Here is a 26364-nt window from a genome sequence, read left to right on the forward strand (position 1 = left end):
GTGCTGCCATCTGGTGAAATGGCGTAACCAGGCTGTTTTCAGTACGAAGCTGCAGCTTTGAAACCCGGAAGTTTACTAAAACCCTGCCTCCTGTAGCTAAAGGCTGGGAGCCTCCCTTATATTTGGGGGTGCGATGGGTCTGATGGCGGCGCTTGGCAGGGATTGGCGGCTCGTTCTCCAGCGCAGGGATGGCTGCCCGCTTTCCCTTGGCAAAGCTTTTCGGGCAGGAGCCGTGAATGTTAATGAGAATTACGGCCCCAGAAAAGAACGGGAGCAACTGCAGGCTTAAAGGGGCCCGAGCTTAACCCCTTCCCAGCTGGCATGGGGTCAAAAGCATGGCGGCTACAGGTATAAAGCGGCATTATAACTGCCTGTGCAGAATCCGATATCAGCGGCGCCCGCATGGGCCCCACGTCTCCTCGGATTCCACATGCGTTATTGTTATCTGTGCCCTTATCCCAGTGGAAAATCGCCCGTAACTTTATTAAAGGGGCGTTTCTAAGTGCCCTCCCCTCCTCCGTGGGCTAGCTGCTTGTAGTTTACATTCATTCTGGCCCTGCTTCAATAGAAGTAATGCTATGTGCTGAGCCAAGCTGCAGGGTAAAGCATGGGAGAGAAACTTGGCAGCAGGCGGGGCTTCTTATCACACAGAAAATAAACTGAACTTACAGTATTACAGATCCATCGGTAATTAAAGTCTGGTTCTATAATACGGTGTAATAATCTGCAGGATATATCACTGTGTATCTGTCAGGAGGTAGAGGATAGAGCGATGTTCTGCAGATCTCTAGAGAGGTCAGTGGTGTAATAGTCTGCAGGATATATCGCTATGTATCTGTCAGGAGGTAGAGAAGACAGAGCGATGTTCTGCAGATCTCTAGAGAGGTCAGTGGTGTAATAGTCTGCAGGATATATCGCTATGTATCTGTCAGGAGGTGGAGAGGACAGAGCGATGTTCTGCAGATCTGTAGAGAGGTCAGAGGTGTAATAATCTGCAGGATATATCACTATGTATCTGTCAGGAGGTAGAGAGGACAGAGCGATGTTCTGCAGATCTGTAGAGAGGTCGGGTGTAATAGTCTGCAGGATATATCACTATGTATCTGTCAGGAGGTAGAGAGGACTGAGCGATGTTCTGCAGATCTGTAGAGAGGTCGGGTGTAATTGTCTGCATGATATATCGCTATGTATCTGTCAGGAGGTGGAGAGGACAGAGTGATGTTCTGCAGATCTCTAGAGAGGTCAGTGGTGTAATAATCTGCAGGATATATCACTGTGTGTCTTGGTTCCCGTGACACTTGTTGAGGATCAGTTCCTTGGGATGTGAGGAAATTAACCCTTTCCCTCCCTGCAGCTGCGGTCTCTGGGGAGGATGGGGTTAAGTCCGCTGTCACCGTCTTTTCTTTGGCCTCCGGATTGTTGAGGGAATTGATTGCTGTGGGGCTCACAATGGAGGGTGTGTACATGGGGCACAGTGCGGGGCCCGCTCCAGGGTAATACAAAGGACCGTCTTACAGAGCCCGGATCTCCTGACTACAAGCCTCTGACCAATGGGAGACTGGGGGGGGGGGGGGTCTGGCGCTGGTCCAGCCGTCCAGCCAAGGAATGTGGTGAAAAAAAGCAGTCGGCTAAAGCAGATCAAATCCATCCAAAAACAGCAACACCACCTACAGCAAAGCCGGGAGTCGAGGAGGACCCATGACAGCAGGAGCAGCCAGGACCAGGTCAGTCATGGGGGCAGCAGACTGGCACTACCAGCTGTGCCCTGCCTGTGCATACCTTATATCGCGCCATCTTCCTGTACTCTGCTTGTGTCCTTATGTGTATCGTGCCTTATAGCATAACTGAGCCAACAAGCTGACACTCCAATACCTGCCAGTCATAAAAATAAGGAGTAACTATTCACTTGTATGCAGCCTGTCAGTAAAACATAAGCACTATTGTGTTTCCAGGACGTACGCATCTGAGGATGCCGCCTACATACAGCATACCCACATATCTACTGTGTGTTATATAGATGGGTGACTGGCTGATCTGCACTGGGAGCAAGAGCCGGACTGCAGGAATACCATTATCACAATATAACTGCTATAATACTGCTCCTGTGTACAACAATATAACTACTATAATACCGCCTCCTATGTACAGGAATATAACTACTATAATACTGCCTCCTATGTACAAGAATATAACTGCTATAATACTGCTCCTATGTACAGGGATATAACTACTATAATACTGCTCCTATGTACAAGAATATAACTACTATAATACTGCTCCTATGTACAAGAATATAACTACTATAATACTGCCTCCTATCTACAAGAATATAACTGCTATAATACTGCTCCTCTGTACAAGAATATAACTACTATAATACTGCCTCCTATGTACAAGAATATAACTACTATAATACTGCCTCCTATATACAAGAATATAACTACTATAATACTGCCTCCTATGTACAAGAATATAACTACTATAATACTGCTCCCATGTACAAGAATATACCTACTATAATGCTGCTCCTATGTACAAGAATATAACTACTATAATACTGCTCCTATGTACAAGAATATAACTACTATAATACTGCTCCTATGTACAAGAATATAACCACTATAATACTGCTCCTATGTACAAGAATATAACTACTATAATACTGCCTCCTATCTACAAGAATATAACTGCTATAATACTGCTCCTCTGTACAAGAATATAACTACTATAATACTGCCTCCTATGTACAGGAATATAACTACTATAATACTGCCTCCTATGTACAAGAATATAACTACTACAATACTGCCTCCTATGTACAGGAATATAACTGCTATAATACTGCTCCTATGTACAAGAATATAACTACTATAATACTGCTCCTATGTACAAGAATATAACTACTATAATACTGCTCCTATGTACAAGAATATAACTACTATAATACTGCTCCTATGTACAAGAATATAACTACTATAATACTGCTCCTATGTACAAGAATATAACTACTATAATACTGCCTCCTATGTACAAGAGTATAACTACTATAATACTGCCTCCTATGTACAAGAGTATAACTACTATAATACTGCCTCCTATGTACAAGAGTATAACTACTATAATACTGCTCCTATGTACAAGAGTATAACTACTATAATACTGCTCCTATGTACAAGAATATAACTACTATAATACTGCTCCTATGTACAAGAATATAACTACTATAATACTGCTCCTATGTACAAGAATATAACTACTATAATACTGCTCCTAGCTGGGAGGACGTGTGTTAGAGGTTCCCCTAATCCCAACAGCAGCACAACTGCGGTATTACTGCCTCTGTGGACAATCAGGACAGGTGGAACTTTTTATTAATTAAATCAAAATAGTGATAATTAACCAATTAGGCCCCTATAAAGACCTCCCCAAACACAGTGCGAGTTATTTATTATTTTTTTATTTGCGGACAGAAGGGACAGGTCGCCGTCTCTTGGAGACCCATTTGTTCTCTATGTATTCCAATTTCTCTCTGTTCTTACAGTTTCAGCCGTGAGGATCGGCGTGCGGTTTCCGCTGGGGGCGACGGTCCCTTGTACCTGACGCAGACAGGGTCTTATGTTTACCTTGTGTAGAGCAGTTTAGGTAGCATTTTTCTAAACCTACCATGCTCCACCGTCGCCATTTTGGTCCTGGCGTCTCTGCCCCTCTCCGGTTGGCGGGGGGGGGGGGGGGGGGGGGGGATCGGGGAACTACCAGACCGGAAGTACTGGTTTAAACCTAAAGTATTAATCACTATTTTAATTTTCTGACATAAAATTGGTGGTTTTCCCCGCTTCTACCTTGAGCTTCCCCCTATTTAAAGAGGACCTTTCGCCTAGATATCCTAAATCAAATTATTATCCTACCTCATAGTGTGGCCCCCACTGATGTCTTGGCGGTCGTCTGCTGTGGTCCCCGTATCTTTTGTTGCCTCATATGCTATCGAGGCGACTCGGTTATACTAGTCGTGGACTTGTATTTCTCCTGGGCGCGGTTATCTTCTCCCTGGCCACGGGACCACAGCGGGCGAACGGGGGGTTCTCTAGAAAAAAAAAAAAGGGCCAAGACATCAGTGGGGGCCGCACTATAAGGTAGGATAATAATTAGATTAAGGATATTCAGGTGAAAGCTATCCGCTATTTTCATTAATAGTTTTTTTTAAAATTGTTTTCAAAGGTCTTCTCCGGGCTCGGGGAAAGTGCCCTCTTCGGGACGGAAGGCCTCTTCCAAACGCAGGCACCTGATGTGTTGGGGCTGTAGAGCCTTGCTGCCTGACGACGATATTTATAGCAAATGTCAGAGTTGTCGCCCCCTCCAGATACTGAGCCCCATTCTCTGGACATGATAACCTGGGTGAAGGAGTTCGTGGGCAAGTCCATAACTGACGCTTTAGCCCAGAAAAGGCCTAGACATAGTTCTCCTAGATCTTCGTTTTTTGGAGAAGACCTGATGATTGTTGATGAAGCCCATTCCTCAGCTTCAGATAGTGAGGAAGATGAGGACACTACCACCCAGATATTCCCGGTGGAAAAAGTTCACGACTATTGAGATCCATCAGGTCAAGGGACCAGGATGTTGATCAAGGGGAAGCTTCTACATCTACCACTTGGGGGCCTAGAGCCTTCAAAGTGGAAGAGTCGCTCAGAAATAAAAAAAAACTGAATGGAAGCATCCAGAAAAGGGACTGGTAATATCTAAAAGGTTTAAAACATGATATCCCCTAGTCCAAAGTCAACTGGACCAATGGGTTCTTCCTCCCAAGGTGGATTTAGCCATATCCAAGCTGTTAAGACGCACGGTGGTTCCCTCCGAAGATTTTTCTAATCTCCAGGATCCACTGGATAGAAGAGTTGAATGCACTTTAAGACTAAGCTATTCTGCCGCCTCAGTTGCAGTTGCGTCCTCGGAGGTTGCAAATTTTCGCAAGAAGAAGCTACTGGAAATTCCAACAGATGTAAACTCTGGCGTGGCTAGAACTGATATCAGTTCAGTTCAGGTCTGCTCTTTTGGGAGCAGATTTCCTGTGAGGCAGCTTCTCAACAGCTTAAGTTGGCTTCAAAGTCGATGGCTCTTTCTGTGGCCAGTAGGATTGCCTCTAAGTACAATCTCTGTGGTCTCCCTTACAAACCGGGGAGACTATTCTGGTCTGAGCTAGATAGGATTATGGAGGGACTCTCTGATTAAAAAAAAAAAAAAAAAAAGCAATGTGTCTCCCTCAGCAATCCTCTATAGGGAGAGGTAGGAAGTTTAGGGGATCCAGATGCCAATCCTACCATAGATCCCGCAGAGTACAAGGCTCTCGCGGCAGAGGAAATCCTCGCACCCAGGACCCTAGGGAGAAGAAGTCGAGCCTTTGACGCCATCTCTACTCCCCTGGCAGGTCTTATTGTAGACCCTCTTATTACCCCCGGCTTGCTCACTCCTGTAGGTGGACGTCTCCACCATTTCCTAAAAAATTGGGAACACAGTATTTCAGACCAGAGGGTCCTTCAAGTTATAAGAGAGGGGTACAGAATAAGCTTTTTAGCTCCTCCTCCTTCAAGGTTCGTGAGGACCTTACTCCTCCCTCCTTTAAAACAGGCGTGCTTAGAACAATACATTCTTCTTAACCTACAAAAGGAAGCGCTGGATGAAGTGCCCTCTGCAGAGAAAGGATCCGGAGTGCATTCCCCTGTGTTCCTTGTACCCAAGCCGGTCAAGAACTGAAGAATGATAATAGATCTCTGTTACCTGAACCGTTTTATAACCCAAAAGCGGTTCAGAATGGAGACAATTCGCTCGGTCATACAGGTTCTGCAACCAGGGGATCTCATGCTCACCATAGACTTCAAGGATGCATCTCTTCATGTACCCGTTCATCCGGATCACAGAAGATACCTACGGATTGCTGTCTCTCTCAGGGGCACTGTCAGACATTTTCAGTTTGCTGTCCTGCCCTTTGGAATCTCTTTTGCCCTCCACACCTTCACAAAGGTTGTGGTCATTATAGTGGCAGCCTTAAGGCTAGGGGGTTTAGAAATTATTACTTATCTAGACGACTAGCTACTAAAAGCCGCGTCTCTAGATATGTTGCAGTACCATCTTCATCAGGCTCTTACTTTTCTCCGGCATTTAGGCTGGATAATAAATTGGAAGAAATCTGAGATCGTACCAGCAACATCAAGAGGTTTCTTGGGGTTCATAATAGACTCTTCTCCGATGACTCTCCCTCACTTCTGAGACGCCAGAAAGTAATCAGGGCTGCAGTGTTTCTGATGGTCCCCCGTGTGGTTTCCATCACAACCTTGATGAAGATGAGGCAGTTCCTTGAACCCTAGCACACTTGCGCCCTCTTCAGTCAGAAGTGTTGGGCCTGTGGAACCGCAACCCTACTAGGTTAGACAAGAAATGCTTCCTGTCTCTTCGGGTACGCCGCTCCCTCAGGTGGTGGAAACAGCTGAAAGATGGGAGGTCCTTGATTGCACACCAGTGCATCATGTTGACCACAGATGCGTCCCTTCTAGGTTGAGGAGCCCATCTGGAAGAAGTTCCAGTACAGGGTAGTTGGACTCCCCAAGAGAGCCAAATGTCGTCAAACGTAAGAGAATTAAGAGCGCCTCAAGTCTAGGGTAAGGCAGTCAGAGTTCGCTCAGACAATATGACGACCGTATTCTACATAAACAGACAGGGAGGAACGAGATCTCAACCTCTCCTCCAGGAAGTGGGATTGATCTGGTCTTGGGCAGAGAAGAAACTTACCCACCTAGCCACAGTTTACAATCAGAGGAACTCTCAATGTGGTGGCGGATCGTCTAAGTCAAAATCTTCCAGTGCCAGGCGAGTGGTCCCTAAGGGCTCTTTCACACTTGCGTTGCCCGGATCCGTCGTGTACTCCATTTGCCGGAAGTGCCCGCCGGATCCGTAACGCCGCAAGTGAACTGAAAGCATTTGAAGACTGGATAATAAATCGGAAGAAATCTGAGATCGTACCAGCAACATCAAGAAAATTCTTGGGGTTCCCGGGGCGCTTCAGAGTGACGTCAGGGCGCCCCACGCGCATGGATGACGTGATCGCATGGACACGTCATCCATGCGCATGGGGCGCTCTGACGTCATTCTGGAGCGCCCCGGGAGCTGCACAGACGGTAAGTATACTGCTCCCCACTACTACTATGGCAACCAGGACTTCAAAATGCGTTCAGTGTTACTATGGCATCCAGGACGCTATTAAAGACGGATCATCTTAAAAATGCGTTCAGTGTTACTATGGCAGCCAGGACGCTATTAAAGACGGATCATCTTAAAAATGCGTTCAGTGTTACTATGGCAGCCAGGACGCTATTAAAGACGGATCATCTTAAAAATGCGTTCAGTGTTACTATGGCAGCCAGGACGCTATTAAAGTCCTGCTTGCCATAGTAGTAGTGGGGAGCAGGGGAGCAGTATACTTGCCGTCCGTGCGGCTCCCGGGGCGCTCTAGAATGACATCAGAGCGCCTCATGCGCATAGATGATGTGTCCATGTGATCACGTCATCCATGCGCATGGGGCGCCCTGATGTCACTCTGAAGCGCCCCGGGAGCCGCACGGACGGTAAGTATACTGCTACCCACTACACTTTACCATGGCTGCCAGGACTTTAGCGTCCTGCCAGCCATGGTAACCATTCAGAAAAAGCTAAACGTCGGATCCGGTAATGCGCCGAAACGACGTTTAGCTTAAGGCCGGATCCGGATTAATGCCTTTCAATGGGCATTAATTCCGGATCCGGCCTTGCGGCAAGTGTTTAGGATTTTTGGCCGGAGCAAAAAGCGCAGCATGCTGCGGTATTTTCTCCGGCCAAAAAACGTTCCGTTCCGGAACTGAAGACATCCTGATGCATCCTGAACGTATTTCTCTCCATTCAGAATGCATTAGGATAAAACTGATCAGGATTCTTCCGGCATAGAGCCCCGACGACGGAACTCTATGCCGGAAAAGAACAACGCAAGTGTGAAAGAGCCTTAAGCCAAGAAATCTTCCATCAGATTACGCAACGGTGGGGAATGCCAGAGATCGATCTTATGGCGACAAGGTTCAACACCAAGGTGGACAGATTCTGCTCCCTATACGGGGAGGACAATCCTTGGGCGGTAAGTTCTCTGCCCATTCCGTGTAGGTTGAGGCTGGCCTATGTATTCCATCCAGTTTCCATGATACCAACAGTATTGATGAAACTCGGGCAAGACCAGACCTCAGTGATCGCCATAATACCCTTCTGGCCGAAGAGGTCTTGGTTCACCCAGCTCAGGCACATGAGCCAGGGGCAATATTGGAAGCTTCCCCTGAGGCAGGACCTAGTACATCTGGCAGGGTCCTGCCTAGACTTTGAAGAGTCTCAACCTGATAGCCTGGAAGTTGATTGCCCCCTTCTAGAGTCTAGATTGTTTTCTGCGAGGGTCCTGAGGACTTTATCTCATTCCAGATCGGTAGCTACCAACAAAGCCTATTCAAGAAGGATTTTTGTGCAGTGGTGTGCCCTAAATGAGGTGTCCTCATTGGATCCCCCTCTTTCTTCCGTTCTTCAGTTCCTACAGGATGGATTAGACAAAGGTCTCAAACCTTCAACCTTAAGGGTACAGACCTCAGCTTTGTCTGCAGTTTTGGGCAAGCCCTTTTCTCAGGACCCTATAATCAAAAGGTTCCTTAAAGGAGCCGAAAGACTGCAACCTAGGATCCTGAGCCCTATACCTCAGTGGGATCTGTCAGTCGGCTCAGGGGGTTATGTTCTCCCCCCTTTGAGCCCCTACTGAGCGTGGTGTTAAAATTATTATCTTGAAAACCAGTTTTTTGCTTGCCATTACTTCAGCAAAGAGAATTGGAGAATTGCAAGCCTTGGCTGCTGTGGAGCCATATACTCTAGTCGTCCTGCGGTTTCTCCCTACCTTTGTTCCTAAGGTACCTTCTTAATGCAATTTAAACCAGGTCATTTCTTTACCTGTTTTTTATCTATCTCCAGTGTCGGAAGAAAAGCAGGTCCTACAGCCCCTAGATGTTGCCAGAAGTATGAGAATATACCTAGAAAGAACTAAAGACTTCCAGAGATCCGAGAATTTTATTTTTCATTCTTTTTGCCGGAAGGAACAAAGGTCTTAAAACTTCGAAACCGACATTAAGCTGTTGGATCAAGAAGCCATCAGAAAAGCTTTTGTTGCTCAGAGATTAGTGCCCCCTGCTTTTATCCACACTCATTCTACCCGAGCGGTAGCCTCTGCGGCTGAGAGGAGCCTAGTACCGTTGGAGCACATTTGTGCTGCTGCCTCATGGAGTTCTCACTCTAGATTTGTAAGCCATTATAGGCTTGACTTAAGGAGTTCAGAACACACCGCCTTTGGCAGGTCTGTCTTGAATTCAGTTCAGCTGGAGGACCCTCCCTCATAGGTTCTCTTCTTGCTAAGTCCCCAGTTGTGCTGCTGTTGGGAAGTAAGGGAATTGTTAATTGTTTCATGGAAGTTTAAAAAGTAAAAGTAAAATCCAGCAAGGTGCCCAGCATGGAGGACAGAGCTCGTCCCATGCAGCAGGTGTGCAGCTCACAGACAGTGGAGAACCTCCCTTGAGAGATTGATATTACAGGAGGACCAGCAGCAGCATGATCAGGTGTCCGACATGGCGTGCTCAGGCCGCACAAGATCTCAGGCTGGTGGTGGGAGCATGAAACATGCTGAGAAGCCTGTGGAGATGGCCCAGAGGAAACCTGCAGCAAAGTCTCCAGGACTATCACAGGTGCAGACTCTAGAGCCAGTGATGAGACCATCAAGCCAGGAATGGGGAAGCTGAAGGACACTGAGTTTTAACAGCCTCAGACTTTGCCCAAACCAAGACGGCGCTCTCACCTGAGCTGCAGCTGGAGGAGGAGATCCCAGGGCTGGTAAGAAGAATGGGGGAGCTGAACCACCATAAGGAAATGCTGCAGATGCAGATACTGTCTGTATAAACTAAAGACTGCAAATACTGAGAGTAACACCTTATATGATGGCAGGCTGCACTCACTGAGCGTAGAGCTGGCTGGGGTTTTGAGGGAGATGGACTGTGTCCTGGAGAAAATGGGGCCCCTGGCAGAGTCCTATAACGGTTTGCCACATATAGGCAGAGTACAGAACTGGAGCCCAGATCCTCTAATAATACCCCAGATGAGCCCCGGCAGAGGACACGGCTTGTCCTGCAGGCTCCAAGCTTCTCCTTCCAAGAGGGTGATGCATGCAGAGAGAAGCAAGCATAACACAGTCCCAGCAGGCACCATGCAACAGAGACCTACACCCCAAGTCCTAGCAGGCACAATGTAGCCTGTACCACAAGTCCTAGCAGGCACTGTGCAACAGCAGCCTCAGAGTTCTGCAGCTGTGTCACGGTAGGTAGGTAAGCGGGAAAATTCCCAAACACGGGAAAACAAACTACTAGGCACAAAAGCTAGGGAGAAAAGTGTCACCTCCTAGCGATCCCTAAAAGCTTTCCCTAAACTGCTGTGCCCATGTGCATACCCTTAGGGTGGATATGCACATGCCCTTGTGCCTAAAACCTAAACACCCTGGGCAAACCCTAAGCAGCAGGTAAAAGGGAAGAGGCAACCTGCTTCTTCAAACCAGGAGGAAGCAAGCGTCTCCCTAGAGGCCTAGAAAAACACACAAAGGGAAATGGAGAGCAGAGCTGAAGCAGATGATCCACCACAAATCGCGAGCTCCCAGGAAATAATTATAACCCGCACAGGCCACTGAAGGAGAGATAAATGGCCTCACTAACAATAAAACCAAGTACACCTGAGGGAAGGTGGTTCCAGCTCAAACCCAAATCAAAACAAACAAAGTCAGACATGTGCAGCCAGTCTGACAGATCTCCGCATATTTACAGGGCAAGGCGTGACAAGCTGTCCCTGAGCAGCAGTAAGAAGCCCAAGAACCAACAGAGGCACCAGAAGTCCCAGCAGGCATGCACAGCATAAGGACAGTGGACATTCCCCCAGGTATCAGGGTGATGTGGTAGCAGAGCTCTATTGCTGGGGAACAGACTGGGACTGATGGAGGACATGAACCTGCTGGGTCAGAGACAGGAGGGGGACATACAATCTGTGTGGGACCTATCTGATGGTGAGATATAGGTGGATGGGGTGGGAGAAGCTATGCAGAGTAATGTGCAGGATTTCCCCCCTTTACCTACAACCACACAAGGTAGTACAGACCCCTCTAGAGCAGACGCCCCCCCTGTAGATCAGGCCGTGAGATCCGTCAGGACACCATCAGAAATGCCTGGAGTCACGGTGCTCCATCATTCGCTTCCAGTGCAAGCTATACAGGCCAGGCCTTTAAAAGAAGAAATGTGGTGAGGTTCAAACACTGAGGCGGCAAAGAAGACCTGATAGGTTTGTAGTGAGGGAACTTATGTGTCACCAGATGGGGTTCGTGCCAGCTGACATCTTGCCGTGATAAACCAACCAGATATACAGGGCTATGGTGTCAGCTTTAAGCTCATGTCTAATCTGGATAGGTTCTGGGCTAGTTTCCCCAGGTTTAGGGACACAGAAGGTTGGAGTGAATTCATTTTTTTTTCCAATCTCCAAACCAGACAGTCATATTCTGGAATGAGGCCGTTCCTCCCCAGGATATTGTGGTGTGGCTCCGGAGACACTGCGACCTTATGTCTGACCTGACTAAGAACAGGGATGATGATGGCATATGGACGGGAGGGTGGAAGGTGCTGGTAAAACTGCGGCAGCAACAATATAACATGGCATCTACCCAACTCTTTCTACATTGGGAGAGAGAAAGGCGTCCGATTCTACCCAGGAAGTGCTTCACTGTGGTGAAGTGCAATCTGTGTGGTGAGGTCGGCCATACAAGTGCAAGCTGTCAGACCTTCAGATGTAATCTGTGTGGAAATATGGGCAGAGATTGCCCAGATGCATGGCACAACATCTGTAAAGAGCTTCCTGATGAGGAACTGGTTGAAGAGGCAGAGGCTGTAGAGGAGGAGGCCTTAATGTCAAGGACAATACTGACCAGGCAAGAAGTCCAGCAGGGTGACATGGAGACTGTATCTCAGGTCCAACAACAGCCAGATGGAGCCTCATTTGTATCACCATCTGTACCTGAGGAGAGCAAGCAGGGCAAACGGAGGGAAAAAGACAAGTCCTCCCATAAGCCCGAGGCAGATTACAACATGGGCCAGAGGACCAAGAAAAAAAAATACAGGTGCAGATGTAATGGTGATATCTATTAGGTACGAGGTCCGATGGTGATTACGACAGAGAGTTACAAAGATTAGATGCTGAATGTGAAGGCGACACAGGAAGACACCCCCCCACCCCCCCAACAAAAAGGAGACCCATTGCTGTATAAGATCACCTAGAGTCAGACATGGAAACAAGTGGCAGACAGGACAACCCAGACTCTGACCTATGATGATGGGGACTTCCCTGCTTTTACTTTATCTGATGGCCAGCTTCAATTAATGGGAACAGCAGAAAAGTAAGGAGTACGAGAGACTCTGTGTACGACCATCTCAGGTATCTGGATGTAGATGTCATCATCTTGCAGGAGACCCTTATGACCACATTGGGGCTTTTAGGTGAGGCAGAAAGAGATTGGAGGCCTGGTCCCTCTTTCTGGTCACAGACTGTGGAGCCCTATGCTGGAGTGGCTATCATGTTCACCACCAATAATGTGACTGTACATCGGTTAACAGAGGTGGCTATGGGAAGACGTCTGGTTCTAGAAGTCACTATTCATGGTAGAAGGCTCCGGCTCATTAATATCTATGGCCCACAGTCAGTGGCGGAAAGGATCCAGTTGTTCAGTGAGGTGAAGCAGTATCTCTTTACCTCAGTTCCTGTGTAATGGCTGGAGATTTTAATGTTGCTAGAACATTGGGTGGCAGATCCTCTGGTCGAGCAGTGACCAGGGACTCCAAGGTCTTAAATAACATGATCTTGCAGGCAGGTCTCAGTGATGTCTTTGCCCAGGGAGGTAGGAAGCCAAACTTCACCTACTCTTATGCTGACAGAAGAAGTAGGATAGATTTGGCTTTTGTTAGTCCGGCAGTGACTGTCAGTGGGATGAAGGCGCGAGTAGTCCCTTATTCAGTTCATCTGACCTTGTTTTTCTGCTTGGGATCCATGAAGCACCCTGATATTGGTAGGAGGTTATAGAGACGTATCTCCAGTCTTCTGGAGGATCCTTATGTCCAGGGTTGTGTCCCCTCTCTTTTTCAGCATCAACTACAGAGGGTAGGCTTTTACAACAACATGGCTGACTGGTAGGAGGACGTCAAGGAGGAGATCAGATCCCTCTTGAGGAGACTGTCATTTAAGAAAGGGAAGAGTAAGTATAGCCAGTACTTCAAGCTGCAGAAAGAATTGGAGTCACTGTATTCGGCGGGTGGGGATGAAATGGGTGGGGATCATTACAGTCATTAAGTACTATCACTGGAACACCAGAACCAGAGTGTCCATCAGTAACGAACCGTTCAGCCCACAAAGGCAGTGAACCTCATTATGTCAGAGCTGAGGTGGATCAAATCCCTGGAAATCGGGAAAAATAGTGGACATTGTGGAGGAATGTGTATATGGATTAACGTTACTCTTAATGCATTTGGAATATGCTTGATTTAATTTATTTATTTTCTCTCCCTCTTCTATTAAAAGAAATGGACCCATATTAAGTTGAAGTTATGAGTTTACTCTGTATTGTAGGTGTATGATTTTCTGCTTAATGACTATTGTTTTTAAACGTTTGTAAATGAAATTTCATTTTTCTGTTTGTTTTTATTAATAAAAATTGCCTCCTATGTACAATAATATACCTACTATAATACTGCTCCTATGTATAAGAATATAACTACTATAATACTGCTCCTATGTATAAGAATATAACTACTATAATACTGCCCCTATGTACAAGAATATACCTACTATAATACTGCTCCTATATACAGAATATAACTACTATAATACTGCCCCTATGTACAAGAATATAACTACTATAATACTGCCCCTATGTACAAGAATATACCTACTATAATACTGCTCCTATATACAGAATATAACTACTATAATACTGCCCCTATGTACAAGAATATAACTACTATAATACTGCTCCTATGTACAAGAATATAACTACTATAATACTGCCTCCTATATACAAGAATATAACTACCTTAATACTGCCTCCTATGTACAAGGATATAACTACTATAATACTGCCTCCTATGTACAGGAATATAACTACTATAATACTGCTCCTATGTACAAGACTATAACTACTATAATACTGCCTCCTATGTACAAGAATATAACTACTATAATACTGCTCCTATGTACAATGATATAACTACTATAATACTGCTCCTATGTACAGGAATATAACTACTATAATACTGCTCCTATGTACAGGAATAAATCTACTATAATACTGCTCCTATGTACAAGAATATAACTACTATAATACTGCTCCTATGTACAAGAATATAACTACTATAATACTGCCTCCTATGTACAAGAATATAACTACTATAATACTGCCTCCTATGTACAAGAATATAACTACTATAATAATGCCCCTATGTACAAGAATATAACTACTATAATACTGCTCCTATGTACAAGAATATAACTACTATAATACTGCCTCCTATGTACAAGAATATACCTACTATAATACTGCTCCTATGTATAATAATATAACTACTATAATACTGCCTCCTATGTACAAGAATATTACTACTATAATACTGCTCCTATGTACAAGAATATAACTACTATAATACTGCTCCTATGTATAAGAATATAACTACTATAATACTGCCCCTATGTACAAGAATATAACTACTATAATACTGCCTCCTATGTACAAGAATATAACTACTATAATACTGCTCCTATGTACAAGAATATAACTACTAATACTGCTCCTATGTACAAGAATATAACTACTATAATACTGCCTCCTATGTACAAGAATATAACTACTATAATACTGCTCCTATGTACAAGAATATAACTACTATAATACTGCTCCTATGTACAAGAATATAACTACTATAATACTGCCTCCTATGTACAAGACTATAACTACTATAATACTGCCTCCTATGTACAAGAATATAACTACTATAATACTGCCTCCTATGTACAAGAATATAACTACTATAATACTGCCCCTATGTACAAGAATATAACTACTATAATACTGCTCCTATGTACAAGAATATAACTACTATAATACTGCCTCCTATGTACAAGAATATAACTACTATAATACTGCCCCTATGTACAAGAATATAACTACTATAATACTGCCTCCTATGTACAAGAATATAACTACTATAATACTGCCTCCTATGTACAAGAATATAACTACTATAATACTGCCCCTATGTACAAGAATATAACTACTATAATACTGCTCCTATGTACAAGAATATAACTACTATAATACTGCCTCCTATGTACAAGAATATAACTACTATAATACTGCCCCTATGTACAAGAATATAACTACTATAATACTGCCTCCTATGTACAAGAATATAACTACTATAATACTGCCTCCTATGTACAAGAATATAACTACTATAATACTGCCCCTATGTACAAGAATATAACTACTATAATACTGCTCCTATGTACAAGAATATAACTACTATAATACTGCCTCCTATGTACAAGAATATAACTACTATAATACTGCCCCTATGTACAAGAATATAACTACTATAATACTGCTCCTATGTACAAGAATATAACTACTATAATACTGCTCCTATGTACAGGAATATAACTGCTATAATACTGCCTCCTATGTACAAGAATATAACTATTATAATACTGCTCCTATATACAAGAATATAACTACTATAATACTGCCTCCTATGTACAAGAATATAACTACTATAATACTGCCTCCTATGTACAAGAATATAACTACTATAATACTGCCTCCTATGTACAAGAATATAACTACTATAATACTGCCTCCTATGTACAAGAATATAACTACTATAATACTGCCCTATGTACAAGAATATAACTACTATAATACTGCTCCTATGTACAAGAATATAACTACTATAATACTGCCTCCTATGTACAAGAATATAACTACTATAATACTGCTCCCTATGTACAAGACTATAACTACTATAATACTGCCTCCTATGTACAAGAATATAACTACTATAATACTGCCTCCTATGTACAAGAATATAACTACTATAATACTGCCCCTATGTACAAGAATATAACTACTATAATACTGCTCCTATGTACAAGAATATAACTACTATAATACTGCCTCCTATGTACAAGAATATAACTACTATAATACTGCCTCCTATGTACAAGAATATAACTACTATAATACTGCCTCCTATGTACAAGAATATAACTACTATAATACTGCTCCTATGTACAAGAATATAACTACTATAATACTGCCTCCTATGTACAAGAATATAACTACTATAATACTGCCTCCTATGTACAAGAATATAACTACTATAATACTGCTCCTATGTACAAGAATATAACTACTATAATACTGCTCCTATGTACAAGAATATAACTACTATAATACTGCCTCCTATGTACAAGAATATAACTACTATAATACTGCTCCTATGTACAAGAATATAACTACTATAATACTGCCTCCTATGTACAAGAATATAACTACTATAATACTGCCCCTATGTACAAGAATATAACTACTATAATACTGCCTCCTATGTACAAGAATATAACTACTATAATACTGCCTCCTATGTACAAGAATATTACCTACTATAATACTGCTCCTATGTTAAGAATATAACTACTATAATACTGCTCCTATGTACAAGAATATAACTACTATAATACTGCTCCTATGTACAAGAATATAACTACTATAATACTGCTCCTATGTACAGAATATAACTACTATAATACTGCCCCTATGTACAAGAATATAACTACTATAATACTGCCCCTATGTACAAGGATATAACTACTAATACTGCTCCTATGTACAAGAATATAACTACTATAATACTGCTCCTATGTACAAGAATATAACTACTATAATACTGCTCCTATGTACAAGAATATAACTACTATAATACTGCTCCTATGTACAAGAATATAACTACTATAATACTGCCTCCTATGTACAAGAATATAACTACTATAATACTGCCTCCTATGTACAAGAATATAACTACTATAATACTGCCTCCTATGTACAAGAATATAACTACTATAATACTGCTCCTATGTACAAGAATATAACTACTATAATACTGCTCCTATGTACAAGAATATAACTACTATAATACTGCCTCCTATGTACAGAATATAACTACTATAATACTGCTCCTATGTACAAGAATATAACTACTATAATACTGCCTCCTATATACAAGAATATACTACATAATACTGCTCCTATGTACAAGCATATAACTACTATAATACTGCTCCTATGTACAAGAATATAACTACTATAATACTGCCTCCTATGTACAAGAATATAACTACTATAATACTGCTCCTATGTACAAGAATATAACTACATAATACTGCCTCCTATGTACAAGAATATAACTACTATAATACTGCTCCTATGTACAAGAATATAACTACATATAATACTGCTCCTATGTACAAGAATATAACTACTATAATACCTGCTCTATTGTCACGAATATAACTATAACTGCCTATAATAACTGCTTATATACTAGTACAAGATTAACTACTATAATACTGCCTCCTATGTACAAGAATATAACCTACTATAATACTGCTCCTATGTACAAGAATATAACTGCTATAATACTGCTCCTATATACAAGAATATAACTACTATAATAATGCCTCCTATGTACAAGAATATAACTACTATAATACTGCTCCTATGTACAAGAATATAACTACTATAATACTGCCTCCTATATACAAGAATATAACTGCTATAATACTACCGTGCAGGATGTCAGGTTGTTGTACCTTTAATAGAGAGCAGTGTTACTGTATAGCGGAGGTACAGTGCCGTGCAAAAGTATTCACCCCCTTGACTTTTTTCGTATTTTAGTGCCTCCCCCCCTGGAATTAACATGGATTGTTTGAGGATTTGCATCATGTCATTTACAGAAGATGCCGACAACTGTGAAGAGGTTTGACTTTTTCTGTTATTTTGTCCTATTTGTGGTTTTCTTCACAATAAACAAACCTCGTCAGAGTTGTCGGCATCTTCTGTAAATGACATGATGCAAATCCTCAAACAATCCATGTTAATTCCAGGGGGGGAGGCACCAAAATACGAAAAAAGTCAAGGGGGTGAATACTTTTGCACGGCACTGTGTGTGGGTGGCGGGGGGTGTAATAGGGAGAGGTCTGGCTCCAGTACATTATACATGTGATCTGGGGTCACGTTATCTCGGTCTGCAGACTGATGTCTTGTTTTCCATCACGCTGTATGGCAGGATTGTATTCATCCTGATCTTAATGTTCCATGAATATAATTCCAGAACAACAGTGATCACTGACACAGAGCAGTAGAATAGAGGGAGCAGCGTAGGGTTATCTGGCACTGCAGGTCCGCGGAGATGCTGGGTGCGCACGCAGTAGGGTTGTCAGGTTCGGCTGTGTTCGGAGCGCCCCCTTGATTCCTGGAATCGCAGGCACAGAACATCTGGAGTTGATATTTGCTGCTGGGATGATGTTTGTGCAGTTGACTTGTTGCCAGGGACGCCCGCTCTCGTCCTCTCGCTGACACTCTCCTCACTTCCTCTGCCGTGGGTCTGTCTTGCAGGGCGGATGTGTGGTCGGGGCCTGCAGGTTGCATCGCAGGTTGCAGAAGCGGCTCCATCCCTGAAGTGGACTGGCCGGGGGCAGGATGCTGACCATCAAACTGCCCCAGCTGCTCAGCGTCCATCAGATGCCCCGGGTGAGTCGACCTCGAGTGTTACTGTTCTGAGCAGGTCTTATACTCCAGTCACAGCCAAAGCTGCATTCACATTTATCACTGGTGTGCATCAGAGCCCCATGAAGCACTGCACTGACATGTACAGGGGTGGACTTCACCATCATCCAAACAAGGGACCATGCTGCCCTATGGGGCCCCCAGACATCACTTTGCTTAGGGCCACGTAGATGTAAAATCCGCCCCTGCTGATGCACCCTTCATTACCGTTTTATAATTCTACATTTGCCATAATGCACCACAGCAGAACATGCCTCATGTCATACTGCAGTCACATCCAAAGCTGCAGCGTCACAGGTCCTCACTTCTCACTAGCTCCCCCTGCACTGTGGGATATGAGGCAGTGAAAGAAGCAGCCTGCAGAACACTGATTGCAGCTCTGGATGAAACTGGAGTATTGGACTCATCAAAAGCTAATTAAAGATGGGGCAGCATTATGTGTGACTGGAGTACAAAATAGAAGGGAAAATCTCTGAGCTAGTAGAATACACACTCCATGTGGTGCAATAATCTGCAGGATATGTCACTGTGTATCTGTCAGGAGGTAGAGAGGACAGAGCGATGTTCTGCAGACTGTAGAGAGGTCAGTGGTGTAATAATCTGCAGGATATGTCACTGTGTATTACATTATAACCTGTGAATCATTTCCCGGATGTCAGGTGTTCTGGGAGGACGGGATCATGTCGGGGTACAGACACCCCAAAAGTTCTGCCCTGGACTGTCTGCTCAGCTCTTTTCAGATGACCAATGAAACTGTTAATATCTGGACCCATTTTCTACCAACGTGGTGAGCAGAGACCTAAGAAATCCATGTATCTAATCCTGTCCTGTGTGATACTGTCTGCTGAGCTGTGTATCTAATCCTGTCCTGTGTGATACTGTCTGCTGAGCTGTGTATCTAATCCTGTCCTGTGTGATACTGTCTGCTGAGCTGTGTATCTAATCCTATCCTGTGTGATACTGCCTGCTGAGCTGTGTATCTAATCCTATCCTGTGTGATACTGTCTGCTGAGCTGTGTATCTAATCCTATCCTGTGTGATACTGCCTGCTGAGCTGTGTATCTAATCCTCTCCTGTGTGATACTGACTGCTGAGCTGTGTATCTAATCCTATCCTGTGTGATACTGACTGCTGAGCTGTGTATCTAATCCTATCCTGTGTGATACTGACTGCTGAGCTATGTATCTAATCCTATCCTGTGTGATACTGACTGCTGAGCTGTGTATCTAATCCTATCCTGTGTGATACTGTCTGCTGAGCTGTGTATCTAATCCTATCCTGTGTGATACTGTCTGCTGAGCTGTGTATCTAATCCTATCCTGTGTGATACTGACTGCTGAGCTGTGTATCTAATCCTATCCTGTGTGATACAGCCTGCTGAGCTGTGTATCTAATCCTATCCTGTGTGATACTGACTGCTGAGCTGTGTATCTAATCCTATCCTGTGTGATACTGTCTGCTGAGCTGTGTATTTAATCCTATCCTGTGTGATACTGTCTGCTGAGCTGTGTATCTAATCCTATCCTGTGTGATACTGACTGCTGAGCTGTGTATCTAATCCTATCCTGTGTGATACTGACTGCTGAGCTGTGTGTCTAATCCTATCCTGTGTGATACTGTCTGCTGTGCTGTGTATCTAATCCTGTCCTGTGTGATACTGTCTGCTGAGCTGTGTATCTAATCCTATCCTGTGTGATACTGACTGCTGAGCTGTGTATCTAATCCTGTCCTGTGTGATACTGTCTGCTGAGCTGTGTATCTAATCCTCTCCTGTGTGATACTGTCTGCTGAGCTGTATATCTAATCCTGTCCTGTGTGATACTGTCTGCTGAGCTGTGTATCTAATCCTATCCTGTGTGATACTGCCTGCTGAGCTGTGTATCTAATCCTCTCCTGTGTGATACTGACTGCTGAGCTGTGTATCTAATCCTATCCTGTGTGATACTGACTGCTGAGCTGTGTATCTAATCCTATCCTGTGTGATACTGTCTGCTGAGCTGTGTATCTAATCCTATCCTGTGTGATACTGACTGCTGAGCTGTATATCTAATCCTATCCTGTGTGATACTGACTGCTGAGCTGTGTATCTAATCCTATCCTGTGTGATACTGACTGCTGAGCTGTGTATCTAATCCTATCCTGTGTGATACTGACTGCTGAGCTGTGTATCTAATCCTATCCTGTGTGATACAGCCTGCTGAGCTGTGTATCTAATCCTATCCTGTGTGATACTGACTGCTGAGCTGTGTATCTAATCCTATCCTGTGTGATACAGCCTGCTGAGCTGTGTATCTAATCCTGTCCTGCGTGATACTGTCTGCTGAGCTGTGTATCTAATCCTATCCTGTGTGATACTGACTGCTGAGCTGTGTATCTAATCCTATCCTGTGTGATACAGCCTGCTGAGCTGTGTATCTAATCCTGTCCTGCGTGATACTGTCTGCTGAGCTGTGTATCTAATCCTATCCTGTGTGATACTGACTGCTGAGCTGTGTATCTAATCCTATCCTGTGTGATACTGCCTGCTGAGCTGTGTATCTAATCCTATCCTGTGTGATACTGCCTGCTGAGCTGTGTATCTAATCCTATCCTGTGTGATACTGTCTGCTGAGCTGTGTATCTAATCCTCTCCTGTGTGATACTGTCTGCTGAGCTGTGTATCTAATCCTATCCTGTGTGATACTGTCTGCTGAGCCGTGTATCTAATCCTATCCTGTGTGATACTGTCTGCTGAGCTGTGTATCTAATCCTCTCCTGTGTGATACTGTCTGCTGAGCCGTGTATCTAATCCTATCCTGTGTGATACTGTCTGCTGAGCCGTGTATCTAATCCTATCCTGTGTGATACTGTCTGCTGAGCCGTGTATCTAATCCTATCCTGTGTGATACTGACTGCTGAGCTGTGTATCTAATCCTATCCTGTGTGATACTGACTGCTGAGCTGTGTATCTAATCCTATCCTGTGTGATACTGACTGCTGAGCTGTGTATCTAATCCTGTCCTGTGTGATACTGTCTGCTGAGCTGTGTATCTAATCCTATCCTGTGTGATACTGTCTGCTGAGCTGTGTATCTAATCCTATCCTGTGTGATACTGTCTGCTGAGCTGTGTATCTAATCCTATCCTGTGTGATACTGTCTGCTGAGCTGTGTATCTAATCCTGTCCTGTGTGATACTGTCTGCTGAGCTGTGTATCTAATCCTGTCCTGTGTGATACTGACTGCTGAGCTGTGTATCTATCGTGATATATATCAGTGTTTTGAGTTCCTGTATGAAGCCTCCTGCGCCCTCTGGTGGAGGAGGTGTACACTGCAGGCTGTTGCCAGTCTACATCCTTGTCTTTTCTCTTTGCAGGTACTTCCTCTGGAGATTCCTGCTGCTGTCTTACACTTTGGATTTTTGGGGGGAGTCTTATAACTGGCCCCTCTTAGTTTACATGATGCTCATTTGTCTGTACCCCTTTACCTCCAGTTTTGCCCACACCTTCAGCAGCATGTCTGCCCATGCCCGTCACATCTGCTACTTTCTGGACTATGGAGCCCTGAGTCTCTACAGTCTGGGTATGTACTGACTCTGTATCTTGCGCTGCGCCTCTGTATCTTGCGCTCCTCTAGTGTTATAGGCCGGTTCTCGTGCACAGCACCACTCCTCTAGTGTTATAGGCCGGTTCTCGTGCGCAGCACCACTCCTCTAGTGTTATAGGCCGGCTCTCGTGCACAGCACCACTCCTCTAGTGTTATAGGCCGGCTCTCGTGCGCAGCACCACTCCTCTAGTGTTATAGGCTGGCTCTCGTGCACAGCACCACTCCTCTAGTGTTATAGGCCGGCTCTCGTGCACAGCACCACTCCTCTAGTGTTATAGGCCGGTTCTCGTGCACAGCACCACTCCTCTAGTGTTATAGGCCGGCTCTCGTGCACAGCACCACTCCTCTAGTGTTATAGGCCGGTTCTCGTGCGCAGCACCACTCCTCTAGTGTTATAGGCCGGTTCTCGTGCACAGCACCACTCCTCTAGTGTTATAGGCCGGTTCTCGTGCACAGCACCACTCCTCTAGTGTTATAGGCCGGTTCTCGTGCGCAGCACCACTCCTCTAGTGTTATAGGCCGGCTCTCGTGCACAGCACCACTCCTCTAGTGTTATAGGCCGGCTCTCGTGCACAGCACCACTCCTCTAGTGTTATAGGCCGGCTCTCGTGCGCAGCACCACTCCTCTAGTGTTATAGGCCGGTTCTCGTGCGCAGCACCACTCCTCTAGTGTTATAGGCCGGCTCTCGTGCACAGCACCACTCCTCTAGTGTTATAGGCCGGTTCTCGTGCGCAGCACCACTCCTCTAGTGTTATAGGCCGGCTCTCGTGCACAGCACCACTCCTCTAGTGTTATAGGCCGGTTCTCGTGCACAGCACCACTCCTCTAGTGTTATAGGCCGGTTCTCGTGCACAGCACCACTCCTCTAGTGTTATAGGCCGGTTCTCGTGCACAGCACCACTCCTCTAGTGTTATAGGCCGGTTCTCGTGCGCAGCACCACTCCTCTAGTGTTATATGCTGGTTCTCGTGCACATTACCACTCCTCTAGTGTTATAGGCTGGCTCTCGTGCACAGCACCACTCCTCTAGTGTTATAGGCCGGCTCTCGTGCACAGCACCACTCCTCTAGTGTTATAGGCCGGTTCTCGTGCACAGCACCACTCCTCTAGTGTTATAGGCCGGTTCTCGTGCGCAGCACCACTCCTCTAGTGTTATAGGCCGGTTCTCGTGCACAGCACCACTCCTCTAGTGTTATAGGCCGGTTCTCGTGCACAGCACCACTCCTCTAGTGTTATAGGCCGGCTCTCGTGCACAGCACCACTCCTCTAGTGTTATAGGCCGGTTCTCGTGCGCAGCACCACTCCTCTAGTGTTATAGGCCGGCTCTCGTGCACAGCACCACTCCTCTAGTGTTATAGGCCGGCTCTCGTGCACAGCACCACTCCTCTAGTGTTATAGGCCGGTTCTCGTGCGCAGCACCACTCCTCTAGTGTTATAGGCCGCTTCTCGTGCGCAGCACCACTCCTCTAGTGTTATAGGCCGCTTCTCGTGCGCAGCACCACTCCTCTAGTGTTATAGGCCGGTTCTCGTGCACAGCACCACTTCTCTAGTGTTATAGGCCGATTCTCGTGCACAGCACCACTCCTCTAGTGTTATAGGCTGGTTCTCGTGCACAGTACCACTCCTCTAGTGTTATATGCCGGTTCTCATGCACAGTACTACTTCTCACCCCCTATACCTGATAATGTTGTGTATTTCCGGGGCTGACCATGTTGCCTTGACCTCTGCAGGCTGTGCCTTCACCTATGGAGCCTATGTCATGCCGGACCGCTGGATAAATGGCGTCCTCCACCGACACTTTGTCCCGATCGCTGCCTTTAACACCTTCATCTGCACCGGCCTGTCCTGCTACTCCCGGTATGGAGAAATGTCCGTCTCCTCCTTTTACAGCGTCAGACCCAAAACTGCAATAATATGACCCACAGCAACCGACCTGATGTTTAACGTGAGATCTGATTGGCCGCTGCTGTCGTCTTGTTATTACCCAGTCATACCTCCATAAAAGTGGTCTCCTTTAAGGCTATACCTTGAAGATAAAATCACATGACCTCTCATTAAATATATTTTTGGCACTTATGCAGATCTCCATTACAGATTCCTGGAGGTGGACCGCCCGGCACTCAGTAAAATCTTCCGCACAGCAGCCTTTGTTCATCCTTTCGTCTTTGACAACATCCCTCTGTTTTATCGGGTGAGAGTTTCTTCTTTCTACAGATGTGCAGTACTGAGACCTGCCAGCAGAGGCAGCGACGAGTGTATACAATATCCATGTTACAGGACAATACTGCTCCCCTGCCAGAGTCTTTTGAATCATGCGGCATCATGGTAGCGACCACAGTATAAGGCGTCATCTTGAGATTGCTCGGGCGTTCCTTTCCGTCCCCGCCACTGCTCGGGGCGTCCCTTCGGTCCCCGCCACTGCTCGGGGCGTCCCTTCGGTCCCCGCCACTGCTCGGGGCGTCCCTTCGGTCCCCGCCACTGCTCGGGGCGTCCCTGTGACTGTTGTGTTATTTTGTCCTGCAGCTCCTGTTTTGCTATGGGGACGATTGTAACAGGAACGAGGCCATTCCTCTCCACCTCTATCATCTCTTCTTCGCCTTCCTGACTGGATTCCTTTTCGCTTCCCACCTGCCGGAACGGCTGGCCCCTGGACGATTTGACTATTTTGGTAAAATTTGCTGCAGGATAAGTAACTCGGAAGTCTAGGAATACGACAGTTCCCTGATCTCGCCTATCCACAGGATTGATAGGTGTCTGACCACAGAAGGGGGGTGTGGGGTTCCACCAGTAAATAGCAGGATCCAGTAATGGTTAGGCACTGGGGACACAGGATAATGTGGTGTGTTCTCTCTTTGTAGGCCACAGCCACCAGCTCTTCCACGTCTGTGCCGTCCTGGGTACGCACTTCCAGATGGAAGCCGTCCTTGCTGATCGATCATCTCGCCAAGCTTGGCTAAGTTCACATTCAGAAGCCGACACACTCGCCAGCACCTTGGGGGTTGTGGCCACTTCGGCCATTGGAAACGTTATTCTCATCTGTTTCTTCACTGCAACTTTACTATGGTCTCCTCAAGCCGACTCCATTCTCCAGAATCACATCCCAGGTGAGGCCAAAGTGAAAGAGCATTGACCCTACAGCCCTGCGTCAGAAGAAGGACCATGTTCATCTCCGTCTTCGCCATATTGGGGATTTCTCCCCCCTCTCTACCCCAGGTTTCTCCAGCTCTTCTCCGACTAAAGGGCTGATGCTAGAAAATGTATTTTTGAGAAAAAAAGGAAATTAACAGCAGCACCGAGTATATACCGCCAAGTGCGGGAGGTTTTCAGCCCCCATCTCTTTATAAATCTTGTGGAAGTGCACGGTCCTAGTCACGATCACGTTGAATCAGTTGCTCAGGTAGACGTCTTATTGTTTGACCAAGGAACGTTGAGTTGGTTTTCTGTATATGTAGCCATCTTTAGGTCCACAATTATGGTGAGGTGAGGGATAGTAGCATTGGATAGGCTCCATAAGTGCATATGAAATCGCACAGAGATCCCCTGGTGCAGCCGGGCTCAGTTTAGAGACCCCCTGTTAACGGTTATTGGTCTCGTGAAGAAGGACATGCTCTGGGATTTACACACTGATGACCTATCCTTAAGGGCTGTTTCACACGAGCGGATGCCGTGCGTGACATCCGCTGCGTCAATGACAGCCAAAACCCGATGCGGACAGCAGAAGCACGGAGCATTAACATGATTGATAATGCTCCGTGCCTCTCTATGATGTCTTTAC

General features: G+C 45.2%; 1 protein-coding gene across 1 annotated transcript; it reads left to right on the plus strand.

Annotated features, from left to right (window-relative positions):
- Positions 1-1580: 1580 nt before the first annotated feature.
- PAQR6 (progestin and adipoQ receptor family member 6) lies at positions 1581-26280 on the plus strand. Its single transcript, XM_044272889.1, has 8 exons — positions 1581-1724; positions 18836-18970; positions 19666-19793; positions 22360-22565; positions 24320-24446; positions 24684-24780; positions 25113-25257; positions 25448-26280. Exons 2-8 carry the CDS (start codon positions 18920-18922, stop codon positions 25717-25719), a joined length of 1026 nt encoding a protein of 341 aa, XP_044128824.1. The 5' UTR covers positions 1581-1724; positions 18836-18919; the 3' UTR covers positions 25720-26280.
- The last annotated feature ends 84 nt before the right edge of the window (positions 26281-26364 follow it).

Source organism: Bufo gargarizans, unplaced genomic scaffold (assembly GCF_014858855.1).
Source record: "Bufo gargarizans isolate SCDJY-AF-19 unplaced genomic scaffold, ASM1485885v1 fragScaff_scaffold_187_pilon, whole genome shotgun sequence".
In the NCBI taxonomy this organism is placed as follows: Eukaryota; Metazoa; Chordata; class Amphibia; order Anura; family Bufonidae; genus Bufo; species Bufo gargarizans.

What these genes read in the sequence shown, in the direction of transcription:
- PAQR6 (XM_044272889.1), top strand. Translation starts at nt 18,920, where the DNA reads ATGCTGACCATCAAACTGCCCCAGCTGCTCAGCGTCCATCAGATGCCC. An exon ending in GCGTCCATCAGATGCCCCGG is followed by an intron (nt 18,971 to 19,665) that starts GTGAGTCGACCT and finishes CCCGGATGTCAG; the next exon opens with GTGTTCTGGGAGGACGGGAT. An exon ending in CCTGAGTCTCTACAGTCTGG is followed by an intron (nt 22,566 to 24,319) that starts GTATGTACTGAC and finishes TGACCTCTGCAG; the next exon opens with GCTGTGCCTTCACCTATGGA.